The sequence below is a fragment of the Protopterus annectens genome, chromosome 5.part0 (genome assembly GCF_019279795.1).
Source record: "Protopterus annectens isolate FY-2018-M chromosome 5.part0, PAN1.0, whole genome shotgun sequence".
Lineage (NCBI taxonomy): Eukaryota > Metazoa > Chordata > Ceratodontiformes > Protopteridae > Protopterus > Protopterus annectens.
Genome location: NC_056735.1, coordinates 172,932,348 through 172,950,426, shown reverse-complemented (window position 1 = coordinate 172,950,426; position 18,079 = coordinate 172,932,348). Strand labels below are relative to the sequence as shown.

Genomic DNA, 18,079 nt, shown 5'->3' with positions numbered 1-18,079 from the left:
TTGTTCCAGCCCCTGCCCAAGCCATAGTAACCATAAACGCCTCCCAGCTAGGGTGTGGGGGGGGGGCATTGTTTGTCAAGGACAGTCTAAGGCATGTGGTCCCGATCGAGACCAGTTTGCATATAAACGTTGTGAAGATGAGGGCGGTCCTTTTAGCGTTGCAGGCCCTTCATGCCTTTCTACGTCTGGGAACCATTGTAATCCAGTCAGACATGTTGATGGTCTGGTATATCAACAAACAGGGAAGAACCAGATCTTACCCTGTTTGTTGCGAGGCTGTGAGAGTTTGGGAATGGGCGATCTCCACCTGTCATTTTCTGGTAGCAACGCATATTTTGGGGCGGTCCAACATTCTGGCAGACAAACTAAGCCGGACTATTCTGATGCCTTACGAGAGTGGTCTCTGAATCCTTCGTTAGCGGAGCAGATCTTTCTAGAGTGGGGTCGGCCTTGCTGCGATCTCTTCAGATCTCCTTCCAACGCAAAGTACAACGAGTTCTTCGCTCTGAACCCCCTGCCAGGGGAGTACCCCAGAGACTCTCTAGTCCATGTTTGTCCTCCCGGTCTTCTTTATGCTTATCCCCCTGTACCCCTTTTTCCGAAGTTCGTACAGAAGGCTTGTCGACTGGGTAACAAAGTGATCCTCATTGCCCCTTTTTGGCCTCGTCAAGTATGATGACCCTTCCTTTGGTCTCATCTTCTAGCTCCTCCTTGGATCCCATTCAGGATTTCATTTCTTACTCCTCAAGGGTCCCTCACCCGAATCTGGACAGTCTGAAGTTCACGGCTTGGCTGCTCCAGTTTCCTTGATTGCTAGGACTCCCGGATTGTCTTCTTTGCTCATGTATGTTCTGGTGGCAGCTCATAAGTCATCCATCAGGAAGGTTTACTGCAGCAAATGGAAGTGTTTTTCCTTTTGGGCCTCTCAAAGGAGTTTAGATCCTTTAACGGGTCCCATTCCCTCTATCCTTGACTTTCTGGCAAATATTTTTCAACAAGGGGCTAGCTCATCTACAATCAAGGTTTAACTAGTCGCCATTTTTTATTTTCATGCTGGTGAGAACTCTGCTTCTTTGGCCTTTTCCAGATTGTTCAAAGCTTTTATCAAAGGTACCTTCCTCTTATGTCCTCCAGTCAAAGATCCCACCCCCCCACCCCCCATGGGACCTTACTATGGTACTACAACCGTTGGTTGCCCCTCCTTTTGAACCTGCAGCAACCGCAGGTCTTAAGTTTTTGTCTTGGAAGACAGCATTCCTCGTGGCTATCACCTCGGCTAGAATGTTTTCAGAACTTCATACGTTATCTGTCAAGGTTCCGTACATGGTTTTCCATAAGGACAGGGTTTCTCTTCGCACCAGTCCTTCTTTTCTCCCAAAAGTAGCATCTGAGGCTGATATCAAACTATTAATTTACCTGTTTTCTTTACAAATTTTACAAACAAAATTGAATACAAGTTGCATTTGTTGGATGTTCATAGACAGTTACGGTTCAGTTTGCACAGGACCAAAACTTTTCGTAAATCTGACCAGTTTGTGTCCTTTTCTAAACCTTTTTTTCATTAAACCTATTTCCAAGGTTACCATTGCCAGGTGGATCTCTCTATGTATACCTTCAGATCTACAAGGATAAATGTTTGTCTTCTCCGGGTCAGGTTACAGCTCATTCGACAAGGTCCATGGCTACTTCTGCGGCTTTTTGATCGAGAGTATCCTTGGACGACATTTGTTCTGCGGCTACTTGGTCCTCATCTCATACCTTTATTTCTCACTTTAAATTGTCTTTGATTTCTCGAAGGAGAGCATCCTTTGGTTCCACAGTACTCCATGCCTTCCATGAGGGCCTCCCAGGTGTTTAGTAGGTGGGGACTCTGTCCCACAGGTTGAAAATCAAATGAAGTAAATTACTTCAGATAAAGAAGTTATGTACTCACCATAACGTTCCATCTGAGTAGTTCTACTTTATTTGTCTTCAGCCGTCCCTCCCGCCTTCCCCCTGGCCTTACCATATGGACAGCATTCATAGCTGGCATTTTGTGAATGTAAGGTGTTTTGGATCGGGTTGTTAGTGTAGGGTACAGCAAACTCGATCTGAGGGTTGGAAGGTAGTGGTGGTGTATTATGCGAAGAGGGAGGAGCTTGGAGCTCGGAGCAGATGCTTGTGAAGTTGCCATTACGGATCTGATACCCGCAGGTTGAAGACAAATGAAGTAAAACTACTCAGATGGAACGTTACGGTGAGTACATAACTTCTTTTTTTTCCTGTTCCAATATTTCAACGGAATTACAAAAATCTGCTTTTGTTCACAAACTGTCTTGCTCTCCACCCAAGGGTAAAAAGGGTTCTAAACGTGTACCTGCTGCTAAAGCCACACAGACCCCATTTTCCGGAAACCACCTTTTCAGGACATGTCAGTTTTCATTTGACAATTTGCTTCCCTTTTCCCTTTATCTTTCACGGTCTCTTCCAAATTGGTTAAGGATCACAACAGATTCTTGAATTCTGTCCATTGTCTGCCAGGGGTACTTCATGGTTCGGAAGTCTCTCCCTCCCTTTCTGGGCATTTCTCAACCTCCTCATATACTCTGAGGAGCTTTATTCTCTGTTGTCCCTGGGGCACCATTCAGGCAGTGCCCCCTGCCCAGGAAAGGAGGGTTTTTTATTCCAGAATGTTTCTGGTTCCCAGGAAGTAGGGTACCTAGAGACCAATTCTGAACCTTTCTCAGCTCAACATCTTTCTCGAGGTCCCTTCCTTTCAGATGATGTCTCTTCAAACTTTATTTCCTCTTCTTCTTGTAAAGTCCTTTCTGGTCTCTCTGAGTCTTGAGGATGCCTACCTTCATATCTGCATCTTTCTCTTTTTCAGGAAATTTTTACATTTATCTGTTTCTTCCTTGTATTTTCAGTTCTCTGTTTTGTCTTTTGGCCTCTATACTGTCCCAAAATTATTTGCCAATTGCCTCGCTGCTGTCATTGCTTGCTGCAGGTTGAAAGGGATTCAGAGCTTTCTTTATCAGGATGATCTGCTCATTCATGCTTCATCCCCAAGGCTCTGCTTCACAGTCTACCGTTCACTACTTCCCTGCTGCAGAGCCTGAGGTTCACCATAAACTTTCAAAAGCAGTCTTGACTCCTTCTCAGGGTAATTTTTTCCTTGATTGCAGGATTCTGTCCACTCCATGTTAGCATCTCTGCCTGCCCTCAAGGCGCGGTCTCTGATTGCCTTTTTGCATTCTCTTCTTATTCAGTTTCGACCAGGGACTTTCTCAGAGTCCCCAGGTTTATGGCTTCCACCTTTACCATACTGCCTGTAGCCAGGCTTCATATGAGGAAGCTTCAGTGATACCTCATGTTAGTGTAGCTTCAGCATTGTCACGCCCTGGACTTCCTGGTTTCTTTGCTTGTCTAAAGCTTGAGGTTCATTGGTGGACTTATCAGCTTTCTGTCAACATGGGGCTTCCTTTCCAGTCTCAATTCAGGAGCTCTTTGGAGATGCCTTAGACAAGGGGTGGGGAGCATCCTTCAGCTGTCTCAAGTTTCATGGTCTCTGTCCTACTCATCCAAAGTTGGATCACATCAACATTAAGGTGATGGGGGCTCTCTTTCTAGATCTTCAAGCTTTTTATACCATCTTTCATCCTGGGCCCCTAAAAGTTTTCACAGACAATACCACAGTGATGTGATATGTCAACAAACAAGGAGGTACAAGACCCTACCTCCTTTGCAGCCTAGTTCTACAGGTCTGGAGTCTAGCTGTCCAGTATCAAGTGACTCTTCAGGTAGCTTACATTCCCTCAGAGCACAATCTAATAGTAGACTCTGTGAGCAGGTCCAGCACACAAGGTTGTTTCATTTCTGAAGTGTGTGTGCACATCCACATGTCACCTTTATGCTCTGTGGTGTCTGTAGATAATAAAGGCATTGGTATACTGGATGGACGTTGAACTATCCTTGGCAGTAGGTTGCTTGCATTAGGAATACTGCATCAGTAAAGAAAAGGACATCTACTGTAATGGTAAGATTATACACAACTGTACTTTCTCCCTCCTTGGGATTTGACTTTTGTGATGAAAAAGCTAGTTATTTCATTGTTTGAGCCATTGTCATCATTGAAATATTCACTTTGGAAAACCCAATTTTAAGTAGCCATTACCTCAACAAGGAGAATTTCAGAACTACATACCTTAGTGTACAGACGTCTTTCACAAAAATGGATTGGTATATTTGTCGTTTATCCCCACTTAAGCTAACACCTTCCTACTTAATTCCCAGGTTACTTACATTCACTGTCTGAAAAAAAGAGTGAATGACGATTTGCTTGGCCATGACCTGTATCTTCTCTTAGGTGACATTGTTCCAGAAAAGGACTGAAGGCGGCATGAGCCGCAGTCCCATTTCATCTATTTATCAAGCTAACATTCTCTGTATGTGGGAGAGACCAGCTCTGCCTTGGGTATGGCCAAGCTGTGGGTGCCAAGCCAGACATCTACCTGTGACTAATCCTCACAGATAGTGAATAAAACTGCAACCGCAAGTCTAGTTTAAAACTGTGATGACTTTAGCCAGGGAGCTGTATTTTTTCTTGTGTTTCTATACTTGCCATTTGTTTAAAGTGTGCAAACGATGTGTAGATGAATAAGACTGGAGTAAAGCAGCAGAATTTCATGCTCAAAGGTTTTCAGGGGAATGCTTTAACCTGCCAACAGCAGTTTACATGACTGCTGTTTCAGTGAAAGTTGGTCCAAAACACATTTTTCCTGTAGTGGAAAATTTTTCCACTGTTTTGTGATCTCAGAGTAGCTATATTTAAGCTCAGGGATATAGGAGAGTATACCCATATGTAGGGAATGCAGGGGAGCTTGTAGAAGTCCTACAGCATAGAGATGTTTGCACTGTATGTTGTAAGCATTATGGAATATAACTGTGCAAAAACCACAGTAAGTATTGGAATTATTAACATATTTTTAACAACAGGCTCTAGATATTGAGACGCAGACACAAGAACAGCTGACCTTGCTGCAGCAGCTAGAAGATCAAAAGAGAAGACTTGAAGCACATTATCAGCAGATTCATTCAGAAAGAGAACAAATACATGTGTCTGAAAATATTCCAAGGAAAAATATTGAAGTACAGTTACATTTTCCTTACCAGGATGCTGAACACGTTTCTGAACAGCATGTAATGCAAACTGGTTTAATTCAGACTTCTGATGAAGTTGGAGTGAGAGACTCTGTATCCCAGGTGCCCAGTACAGTGATTCTACATGCTAATGCAGTTACACAGGTGAGTTTTCAGTTAGCTTACAAAAATGGAAAAAAAAATATTATTTAAAGAGGTGTTTTAGATTTGGGAAGATATGCAAAACATATACACACAAGCACTGTGTGTGTGTAGATAAGTCTCAATATGTGTATTGAAAATATGCTTTTAAGTTATGCCATCTTGTGTACGAGTGTGAGGAATGTCTTCTTTGTGCACTGTCTGTAAATTTTCCACAATGAGAGAGAGAGAGAAGAAATTGTGACTGTATTAGTAATGAAAGGTCAGTTTTCTGAAAAAGTAACCTAGAAGGCTGGACTCTTGAAGTGAATTTCTCAGTTAGAGATTCATAGTGGTGGTAAAATGGAGGCTTGATCCAAAGCTCATGGAGTTCAGCAGTCTTTTGTACAAGACTAATCTAGGTTGAAGTTTTGCATTTGTTCACTGAAGCTGAAAGAGAAGGCCTTGGCATGTCCTGTAAATGGGACTAGTCTGCAGACATCCTATTTCATTGTAGGGGTTATGTGAACTGGACTTCCTGATGAAGATAATCAAAATACTGTTTCATTTGTTGAAAGCAGATTGAGCTGTAATTTGTTTGCTGTCAAGCTACACAGTAAATCTGTGTATCCAGTGTTGTCTGTTTGCATATGATTCAAACCATGGTTTGTCCAATCTAATTTGATCTGACCCCAGCGACTCTGAATCTTCTTCGTTCCAGGGCACTGACTTCTTTCCGACCCATAATTTCCTCCACTCCACCTTAATACCTCATATCTCATTTGCCGCCTAAGACTTTGGTCACATCTGTGAGCACTCAACACCACCAGTATCCCTTTGCAATTTTTTCCTACTTTTAAGTTCTCCTCCCTCCATTGAGAGATTTATCTGTGGAGATGTTCTTCATGTTTCACTGTTGCAGTCATTACACTTGGGTTATCCTGCTGGCAGGCTACCCTCAGTGGGGCTGAATTCCAAAGTCTAGGTCCGGCGTCGGTTGCTGTCGCCTCTTCCCTGACGTCAGTGCGCCAGGGGTATAAAAGATGCAGCCGACACCATTTTCTTCAGTCTTTCTTTCCGTGCGGTGCCCGAAGCATAAGCAGTTCGCAAGTGTCAGTCGGCCGACGCCTGAGATTTTCGTGTTCGAATTTCAGATCCGAAGTCTTCATTAAAAGCTAAGTACCCCGTTGGGAAAACATTTTTCTTGCTCCAGATCGATGTCAGAAAAAGTTAATAATTGTATTTCTTTTGGGAAGCAAATACCTCATAAGGCCTTTCATTCTTACTGTATTCCTTGCCTAGGCCCTGACCACGACGTTGCTAGTTGTTGGTTTTGTGCTAGATTTAACCAATGCACTATTAAGAGTCAGTACGATTTTGCATTACACTATGTTGGCAGAAGATTTAATTATACAATGTCGTCGGATAGCCATCCGACTACTGGAATTCAGGCATCCGAGGTGTTAAAGAAAATGGAGGACAAAGCTAAATCTATGCAAATGGTTAAAGATTTCTTACGGGTACATCCTCCAAGATTTAGCAGACACTGGCCTACAGAGAATTGGTCCTTTCCACTGTCGGACCTCAAAGGGGCGGATACAGATGCCCAAGAGGCAGATCACAACCCCAATGTTCATGCAGGTCTAAACAATGGCGTGCTTCTACCTCCAAAAGTGGGGAAGACAAATCACAACCATACAGGAAACAGTCCCAATGACTTCCCCCTGCCTACACCAAGCACTTATCTTCTGGCAGCACCTTCAGGGGGAAAACTAGCATTTTTTTCACAAAATTGGCACATAATAACACAGGATAAATGGGTCCTAGACATAGTGTCACAAGGCTACAAATTTCACTTCCATACCCTGCCAAGGACAAACAGTTGGCCAGACCTGCCAAAACATCAATGGGCAGAGGCATAAAAGCAAGTCTCATCCCTCATGGACATGAGGGCCATTCAACAAGTACCAGAGCAAGAGCAGGGACGAGGATTTTATTCAAGACTGTTCTTGGTACCAAGAAAGGACAAGACCTGGAGACCAATACTGGGCCTATCTATTTTAAACAAATCTGGATATACCAAAATTTAAAATGTTGACTCTACAGCAACTTCTGCTCATGCTGGGCAAGAAGGCTTGGCTTGTTGTTTTAGACCTAAAAGAGGCATACCTACATGTCCCAATCAGACAAACATGCAGAAGATACCTCAGATTCAAAGCTGGCTCAATGCACTACCAATTATCTGCACTGCCCTTTGGCTTGTCTACTGCGCCCACGGTCTTCACAAAGTGCCTGGCACCAGTAATTGCATTCTGCAGACAAAGAGGAATACAAATATATCCTTACTTGGACGACTGCCTCATTCAAGCAGAGAACAAGGACTTTCTACTACAGCATCTGGCGTTTGCAAAGAGATTTCTAACAGGCCCTAGGGTACACAGTCAACGAAAAGAAGTCAAAACTAGTACCCTCTCAAGAGATAATATTCCTGGGTGCAAGCTTAAATACAACTGCCCAGATGGCTTATCTCACGCCAGACAAACAAAGGCAACTGACTACCTATTAAGGCCCAGTTATCTGCAAGAAAAATTCTGCAGGCTTTGGGATTCACGGCATCCAGAATTCTACTAATTCCATATGCAAGACTGCATATGAGGAAACTTCAATAGTACCTAAAATGTGTTTGGACTCAACATTGCCACAGCCTGGAAAAAATAATTACCCTCATTCCCTGCCTGCAACAGGAGTTTCGATGGTGGGCGAAGGTTTGTCACCAGAAGAAGGGACAGCCATTCACCTTACCCCCAGCCAGGCAGACATTAACAACTGATGCATCAGATTATGCCTGGGGGGGCCCACATGGCAGGAAGATGTATTCAAGGCACATGGTCCACAAACCAAACGCATCTACATATCAATCAAAAAGAGATGCTAGCTGTTGAGAATGCCCTGACAGCCTTCAAGGACCTACTTTATCCGGGACAACTACTGATAAAGACAACACCACGGTCATGTGGTATTTAAACAAGCAGGGAGGCACTCATTCTTACCCCCTTTGCAGACTAGCCATGACTTTGTGGGACACAGCATTGACTTACCAAGTACATCTGCAGGCACAATTCCTGCCAGGAAAGATAAATACTCTGGCAGATAAACTAAGTAGAAACCTCATGGATCCCCACGAGTGGAAATTGGATCCACAAGTCTTCAGCATGATAACAAGGAAATGGAGATGCCCGGATGTAGATCTATTTGCCTCTCCTCACAACTACCAAATAAAAAGATTCTGCACAAGGACTTATCACAGACAAGCTTTGAAAGTGGATGCACTATCTTTCAGCTGGAAAAGCTTAGCAGTATATGCCTTTCCTCCACTGCCTCTCCTCCCCAAGGAACTCTTAAAGGTCAGACAAGAGACGCCAAAGGTGATACTGATTGCCCCAGACTGGCCCCGCCAGTACTGGTATTCAGTCCTAAGGAACTTGTCTCAATGCCAATGGTTTCCGGGTCAAATGTAAACTGTTACAGACCACAACAAGGGAGCGTGCTTGCTACCGTCAGGTGACCAGCAAATGATTATATATAGTATTGGGTTCTTCCAATACGCATCTTGATAAAGCCTGGTATTAACCAGGCGAAAGTGCTCGTTTTGAATTGGATTGCTGTTCGTTTTTATTGTTGTCACGTCTATTAAAGGCAGTTTTCAGGATATTTCGTTGGTTGGTGGTCTTTACTGTGGAATCATTGTACTTCTTGGTTTTGTGACTTACTGCACTTTTACTATCCCAACAAAACAATCAGATCCTGCACAGCCAACTAAAGACCTTAAATCTGGCAGCATGGCAGATAATGTAGTCATACAAAACGCACCTCTCACTAAAGCTGTGATGGATGTCATTTTGGAGGCCAGAAGGCCTAGTACCAGAAAATCTTACGCTGGAAAATGGAAGAGATTCTGTGCTTGGAATCAGGCACAAGGAATTGACACAGCTGTACCAAGTATTCCTCAGATTTTGCAATACTTAACTGAGATGCTGGACAAAGGCCTATCCTTTTCATCAATTAAAGTTCATGCCTCTGCCATTCCGGCTCATTACAATACAGAGCCACCAATCTTTTCTCATACTTTGTTAAGGCAGTACCTCAGAGGAGCCAAAAACTTAAGGCCTCCAAGGAGATCACCAATACCTGCATGGGACCTCAATTATGTCTTGGAAAAACTCACCCTGCCTCCTTTTGAGCCAGCCGCTACAGCTGATATAAAGTTTTATCTTGGAAAACAGCTCTGCTCCTAGCAATAACCTCTGCAAGACGAGTCTCAGAGCTACAGGCGCTCATGGCTGTGGAACCCCTTATAATTTTTTATCCAGACAGGGTTTCTCTAAGGACAAACCCAACATTTATGCCTAAGGTAGTGTCCAGTGTGGCCCTTAACCAAACTATTCATCTGCCTACTTTTTATCCAAACCCACAGAATAAGGGGGAGAGAATTCTGCATTCTTTGGACATACACAGACAGCTCCGCTTCTACTTGAACAGAACCAAAGCTTTCAGGAAGACAGAGCAACTACTAGTGGCATATGCTGCAGGATCACAAGGAAAGGCTATCTCAAAGCAGACTATTTCAAAGTGGATAGGCCATTGCATTCATTTCTGCTATTCACAACATGACAAGCCAGTGCCTAAGGGCATTAGGCCACATTCAACCAGAGCAGCAGCCACTTCAACAGCCTTCCTCAGGGGAGTGCCAACCAAAGACATTTTAGAGGCTGCTACCTGGAGTTCAGTGCACACCTTTACAAAGCACTATCATTTACCACTCTACTCTAAATCCAGGGCAGGCTTTGCCACTGCAGTTCTGCAGGGCCTCATAGCCGCTCCTAATGCTATTTAGCTCCAGCCTCCCAACCATAGCTTTGGGATTCAACCCAAGTGTAATGACTGCAACAGTGAAACACGAAGAACATAGTACAGTTGTCTCCTTACGAGAAATCATGGAACTCCTCCATCAGAGAGGGAGGTGGTCTGCCCAAAAACCGACCTTGAGGCATTCGGCACAGGCCCATCTATTTTCTGGGTGTCCCCTCCTGCGGATCCCTTATTAGACCTTATAACATCTTGGGCGTGGAAGGAACCGGACATGGTGTAGCCCATCCCAGACCACCTGGATAAAGTCCTTAGCCCCCCTTCGGATAGAACGTTCTGGAATAAAGTGCCCCCAGTTGATGCTATGGTGGTGGCAGCTGTCAATAGGAAAGAGCTCGCTCACGAGAGCGCTTCGGTCCATCCTCTTGACTGAGAGTCAAGGGCGTTGGATCGATTCGGCAAGCGGGTCTACACTTCAGCCACCTTCTCAATAAGAGCGCCGTATTACATGGCACATGTGATTTGGCTGCAGCGAGACCTAGTTAAGGAGATCACCTGATTCCATGTCGGTGGGAGACCAGATGTTTTCTGCTTGTATGCCCACTCTGAAGTCAGTTGCTAACACTTCCATGCGTCTCCTCTCCCATGCTACTGAGGGAGCTGCTTGGGCAGCTAGTATAGGCGCTGTCATCAGGCGACACAGCTATGTCAGTTCTCGGAACCCTTCAAGGTGTCGTTCACCAGTACCCCATACAACGGCTCCTCCCTGATTGGGAAGTTGGTACACAAGACTTTGGTCCAGAGTGAGAAGGATGGGAAGATAATGTCTGTCATCGGATCCGCTTCTCCCTCTCTCAAAGATCCTTTTCTAGGAATCAGAGAGGGGCTAATAAGATGTGGTTCCGGAAATCAGGGGTTTTCCCAGGAAACTGAGGACTCACCATGCCTTAGAGGCAGAGGGGATTTTGATGGATGCTGCCCTAGAGGCAGAGGAGGTCCGAGACATTACTGGTCTTTAGAACCATTCTCTGACAGACCCACACAGCAGCCCTGAAGGGCTGCCCGACTGCTCTTCTCAGGAGGCAGTCGGGGGCCGGTTATCGCTACACCCAACACAATGGTAGTCCATAACAGATCGTTGGGTCTTGCAGATTGTGTCCGGAGGCTATTCAATCCTGTTCCTTGAACTGCTCCTACCACTGAAATGCCTCCCGGACGTTCCACCCACGCCGAGGGAGGAAGCAGCACTAGAAATAGAAAAGCTACTAGAAAAACAAGTTATCCAACCTGTCCCCCTCGACCAATCCAGGTCAGGCATTTATTCCAGGTTCTTTTTAGTTCCAAATAAAACAGGGGACCTAAGACTCATTTTGGATCTATCTGCCATGAACCTGTAGCCAAAGCAAAATTCAGGATGGTCACATTTCAATCCATCCTGCCCTTCCTGCAGGCGAATGACTGGATGTGCTCGATCGACCTCTATCGAGATGAGCAGGCACTGTCGGAGGTTCCTCCGCTTTCAGCTAGAGCCAATCATTATCAGTTCAGAGCCCTCCCCTTTGGTCTCACCACAGCCCCCAGGGTGTTCACCAAAGTGATGTCTGTAGTAGCAGCTCACCTGAGGCTTCAGGGTATTCAGGTTTTCCCTTACCTGGATGATTGGCTCCTTGCTGCCCCTTCCGAGCATCAACCTTGCCAAGCAAGGGACTACTTCCTTTTACTAGTACAGAGGTTGGGCAATAACCATCAATCTCAGCAAGTCATCTTTGGTCCCGGTTCAGACCTTATACTTCATTGGGGCTCAATTAGACACTATTTAGACAGGATACATAGCCTGAAGCTACATGATCTTTATGTCCTTCAAGTCCCGATTTCTGACAGCAGAAGCAGTGCTGCAGGCGTTGGGGTCTATGTTAGCCACTATCAATCTGCTACCTTTAGCCCGCTTTCACATGCGGATTCTGCAGTAGAGTCCTGCTGTTCAATGGTCCTTGTTAGATCTGCCATTGTCTCACCCTGTTCGCATCTACCGAGTGTGCAGGGGGCTCTCTTCGGTGGTCGATTCATTCCCCGGATCTGGTTCGGGATGTCCTTTTTTCCAGTTATTCCCCAAGGCCATGGTGACTGTGGACATCTCCCAGCTGGGTGGGGTGGGGACACTGCTTGGGAAGAACAGTTCAAGGCACGTGGTCCCCATTCGAGACCAGTTTGCATGTCAGCGTCCTTGAGATGAGGGCGGTGCTTTTCGCGTTGGAAGCTCTACATGCCCATCTTCCCCTAGGGATGATTGCCATCCAGACAGACAACATGTCAGTGGTCTGGTACATAAACAAACAGGGGGGAACCAGGTCTTACCTCCTTTGTTGCGAAGCCAAGAGTGTGTGGGAATGGGTGATCTCAACCAGCCGTTTTCTGGTGGCAACGCACATTCCAGGACGGTCCAACATTCTAGCGGACAGGCTCAGCAGATCCATCCTGATGCCTTATAAGTGGTTTCTGAATCCTTCAGTGGCAGAACAGCTCTTTCAAAAGTGGGGTCAGCCTTGCTGCAATCTATTCTCATCTCCTGTAAACGCGAAATGCAGCGAGTTCTTTGCTCTGAACCCCCCTTGGGGGAAGCCCCCTGAGACGCTCTGATTCATGCTTGGCCTCCCGGTCTCCTGTATGCTTATCCTCCTCTGCCCTTGATACCAGAATTTCTTCAGAAAGCTCACAGGCTGGGGAGCTTCATGATCCTCATTGCCCCCTTCTGGCCTCGCCAAGTCTGGTTCCCCTCTTTATGGGCCTCATCTAGTAGCTCCACCTTGGACGTTGGATCCAGTTCCAGATCTCATTTTTCATCCTTCTGGGATTCCCCATCCAGACCCGGGCAGTTTGAAGCTCACAGCTTGGCTGCTCCAGTGCCCATGATTATTAGGACTCCTGGTTTATCTTTTCCTGTAAAAAGTAATTCTGGTGGCAGCTAATAAGACTTCCACCAGGAGGGCTACCGTAGCAAGTGGAGACATTTTTCTATATGGGCTTTGAGGCGCACATTGGATCCTTTTACTGCTCCAGTTTCTGTGGTGTTGGCATTCTTAGTGGGGATTTTTCAACAAGACGCCAGTTCGTCCACAGTCAAGTCCAACTGGCTGCAATTTCTAATTTTTATGTGGGGGAAAATATGACTTTGTTGGTTTCTTCCAAGCTTTGCAAGACCTTCCTTAAGGGTACCTTCTTTCTAAGACACCTGATGAAGGATCCTGTGCCTCCTTGAGACCATTCTTTGGTGCTTCAGGCTTTAGTCTTTCCTGCCCCTTTTTGAACCTGCAGCTTCGGTAGATTTGCAATTTCTATCCTTGAAGACTGCCTTTTTAGTTGCCATTACTTCTGCTAGGAAGGTATCAGAACTGCAAGCATCATCAATCGAGGCTCTTTATTTTTTCATAAGGATAGGGTGTCTTTGCATACTAAACCCATCTTTTCTTCCCAAGGTAGCGTCAGAAGCGAATATTAATCAGATGATCAATCTACCAGTCTTCTTTCCAAATTTTCAGTACAAAGGAGAATATAAGTTACACTTGTTGGATGTGCATAGGCAATTACGTTTCTATTTGCATAGGGCATAAGCCTTTCATAATTCTGATCAACTTTTTGTCTCTTACTCAAAACCCTTTTTAGGGAAGCCAGTTTCCAAATTCACTGTTGTCCGCTGGATTTCCCAGTGTATTATTTGGACGTATTCTGTCAAGGGAATTTCTCCACCACGTCAGGTAAAAGCACATTTGAGCAGCTCTATGGCTACTTTGGTGGCCTTTTGGTCTCGAATGTCATTGGATGATATCTGTTCTGCAGCTACTTGGTCCTCTTCTCATACCTTCATTTCACATTATAAAGTGGATATTGTATCCAGGAATAGGGCATCATTTGGCTCTGCCATGCTCCGGAATATCATTCCATGAGGGCCACCCAGGTGTTTGGTAGCTGGGGACTCTATTCGACAGGTTGAAGATCAAATGAAGTCAATTACTTCAGATAAAGAAGTTATGTACTGCCATAATGTTCCCTCTGAGTAGTTGTACTTCATTTTTCTTTAACCATCCCCCTTTTTCCCCTGACCTTGTTAGAACTGTGTTGGCCAAAGATATGTGGAAGTCGGATACCTTAGGGATGTCCTTTGTCATGCTTGGCTTCAGTCTTTTTTGTGTTGCCAGTAGTGGCAAGGTCTGGTTGGGTCTGGTATGACTTATGGTTTGGACAGCAAACTCGATCTGAAGGGAGGAAGGAGACTGGCATTATGGGTAAGGGGAGGAGCTTTGAGCTCGGATCAGATGCTGGATATGCGGCCGAGTCGGATCCGTTATGGATCCGTAACCCACAGGTTGAAGATAAATGCAGTACAACTACTCAGATGGAATGTTATGGTGAGTACAGAACTTCTTTTTTCTAAACATTTAATTTCTTTTAGGGCTGGGCAGTGGTGGGAGGAAGAAGGTAGATTATAGGCAAACTTGGCTGTTTTGTTATAGCCTGTGTTAGTATTAAGGTTAATGAGGATGGAGGATGCATATAAAATTGATGGTGGTATGTAGGTAGAGGTCGTAGATTTTTGGGGGAAGCTATTAAGATAGTGTTTGAATCTATATAAGGTTCCTTGTTTTTGATGTCTTTTTATTACATTGGTTATGTGGTGGTCTAATTTTATATTTTCATAAATAGTGACACCTAACAGTTTAGTTTAATATACTGCTTATTGATATTTGTGCTGCAGCAACTTTGTCAACAGTCCACACATTTGTACCTCACTGCAAACTGGATTTACTGTCCAGATCACACACTTCCTTTGGTTCTGCCATTCTCAGGAACATCCTTCCTTGATGCACTCCATGTATAACAGCTTGGGAATATGTTCTGTGGTGGCATCAGATGAAAACAGACAACATTGGATACAAATGTTATGTGCTTACCATAACAATAGAGCCATGCTGTCTCATTTTTGTCCAGTTCAACCTCCTCCTCTGCTGCCCCCTTCCAAATTGTCACAAATGGACTTTTGGTAATTGGGTAGATCTCTGGCACACCCTATCTTTGAGCAGTCGTGACCTAATGTCTTCCAGTCCTACCTTCTTACCTGTATATTTGGTTTAGTCTTGAATATAATTGCTGCAGTTTATTTTACTGGGACAAACTTGAGCTTGGTACTAAGGTGGGGTGGAGGGAATTATGGGTAAGGAAGGAGTTAGTGCCCTGGAACCAAGAAGTTTTAGAGTCCGTGCCGAGGTGATAACCAGTCTGATCCGACAACCAGTGGGTTGAACTGGATGAAAATCAGACAACTTGGATCTGTCGTTATGGTAAGTACATAACTTTGTTTTTAATATAAAAGTTTTAATTCCAGTGTCTTTTCCAGTTAAAGTGGTAGTGAACTTGGGCAGTTTGGACACAGACCTGCTAAATAATACCATTCTTTGCAATGCCTGTGTTAACCAAGCGCATAACCTGTTTAGGTTAATTTTTACTTGTAGAATTTTTGGTGTCCCTGAAGCATATCTGCTGCTGTTCTTGGCTTCTTCCTTGTACACAACCATGGAAGAACTGCTGAACAGACTTATGGAGTGTAATGTAGAGACTGCTAGAAGCTGATATAACAGCAGCAGCAGCAGTAGAGTTAGTTGGATTGGCTAATGTACTAGCTACCACCAGAAATATGCTTATCATAAAAAAATATGAATAAAGAGGATACCTTGTAATCCTGTTTTATGGTGATTGAAGACTATACCGTCCACAAAAACTGGGACAAACCAGAATGGGCAAAAATCCTGTCATCCCTGGTGATAAGAGCAGCACTAAAACATAGTTGGACTTGGTGGGGACTGATTACACAGACTCTGAAAAGCTTAAAAATTAATTGCTAGTTAAAGGCAGGATGACTTTTTAAGTATAAGCTGTAAATTTTTATGAGTAGATCTTTGATGCTGACAAGCCAGTAAGAACTCAGATGTATGATCGGAAACTTTTGTTATTAAGCACCTGTTAATAAAGGTAAAATCAAAATTTTAGAAAATGTAGCAGTAGACAGAATTAAGAGAGCTTTACCTTGTACTGTACAAAAGTGTTTGTTGCAGAGTGACCTAAGTTTAGAGCTATAGGTTAGTAGCTCTAGTAAAATGCAGTTAGTTAGTTAATGACACGTTGTTTAGAATATCTGCTTCAAACTTAATTATACTCTCCTAACTCAAACGTTGCAATAAGAAATGGACCCTCTTCTGTGAAACAAAAGGTAGCAATAATTGAGTTAATTTGTTTCAAATCTACAGAGTGGGATCACAACTTAATTTGCACCACTAGCACTAAAAAGAGGTACTGGTAGTAGAAATGTGAAAACTGATTTGTGCTACTGAGGGTGATAAAACTGTAGTTAGAATAATTGATTCAGCATTGTTACAGGCAGACTAGTGAAATGTATGGTAGGTAAGCATAATATTAGTAACAGACAAAAAGTGAGAAAATAGTATGCATTTGTGGGGTAGAGCAAAATATCCCTCCACACATAGAAATTCAAAGGGTTCTAGAAAAGCTTGTACACCCTGCAGCTGTAGTTTTTGACTTGAGAGATGATACAGTAAAATATTTCCCCACTTGAAAGCATTGTGGAAAATGTAGGAGGATTCATGAGTGCAATGTGGCAGACTGATGCGTTTAATACAATGTAAAGCAACAGCTGTATGTACCCATTCATTGTTGGAATAAGGGGAAAACAAGATTGTGATATTCTAGAAAAAAAGAGAATGGAGATAATATAGAAACTGCAGTAGGGGCTATAATTTGTAGTTAGACAAAAAGGATCCTGTGTATTATCAGAAAACTGTCCTAGAGATGGAATAATAGAAAGCCTGTATTGGGGAACTGACTGGTTAATTACAACAAAGCATTGTGAAGGGCTGAAAAGAGTGCTGACAATGTGATTTCTGCCCAAATCTCTGAATGTCAGTGGGAAGAACTTCAGTGAAGCACGGGTTAATGGCAAGAGTTGAATATGGCTATTTAGGTTGCCAAACTCCTCATCATCTAATTAGTGATACGCATGAATAGGCGAACAAGATTCCCACTGTCCTTAACTACTTTCTATCAATGGACCTGGCAGAATCTGTGGTGAAAGAAGACCCTTTTGAGCTAGCCTCTAGTTTGGCACTGTGAGGAGATGAAAGAGGTGCAGAGTAAGTGGGAGGCCTTGGCAGAAAGTCCAGACATCTGGGAGCAAACCACTCTTAGGATGGTATCAGAGAGTTTGAATGGGGCAGTATACCTGTCAGAGTAACGCAGATGTCCTAAGGCACGCTCAGGAAGGGCAGAAATCTTCTGTTGGACAGACATCCATTCATAGTAGATAGTACAAAAAGAGAAGAGCAGTACAGAAGTCTAATGTAGTAATCAATAAGCAGTTCAGTGATACCGAAATGGAGCACTTTGAAAACTGAAGTGACAGATCATATAAGAAATGAAGAATTTGAATGGGAGTTCTAGACGCAAATGCTACTTCATATTGGTGGTTCATAAATCTGGTACAGGCTAAAGAAGTGACAGAGGAAGTTGAGCAGTGTATCAGTAAACAATGTTTCATTAATTCAGTCAAATGTTGAAGATATTAAAGATGCTTTACAAATCAAAATCTCAGGAAGTATAGTTGGAGAATCATTCAAAAATATGTCCACACAGAGGCAGAAAGAACACTGCCCATTCCACCTAACGTATATTGTGTAAACTACAGCTATGTGGTGCAGAAGAATCTCGTAACCATGAAGTGAACAATTTAAGGAAAGATCTGCTGGATTTGATGGAATTGATAAATATAGCTGTATAGACAAGTGACAGAGGCTACTAGAAGTGACTAAGACACTGGTTGGTTGACAAAAACTAAGAAGTCAGAATTAATAAAGTAATTGGAACTATAAAGAGACATCTTTATGATGTAAAC

The 18,079-nt window shown here is 43.7% G+C and overlaps 1 protein-coding gene across 1 annotated transcript in view; it reads left to right on the top strand.

The window, feature by feature from the left end:
* Positions 1-4,883: 4,883 nt before the first annotated feature.
* Positions 4,884-18,079, top strand: part of LOC122802137 (centrosomal protein of 295 kDa-like) — a 1,720,043-nt gene continuing 1,706,847 nt past the window's right edge. Inside the window, exons 1-2 of the mRNA XM_044071818.1 lie at positions 4,884-4,937; positions 4,975-5,283. Of these exons, the coding sequence (XP_043927753.1) occupies positions 4,884-4,937; positions 4,975-5,283 (363 nt within the window). The remainder of the gene's footprint in view (positions 4,938-4,974; positions 5,284-18,079) is intronic.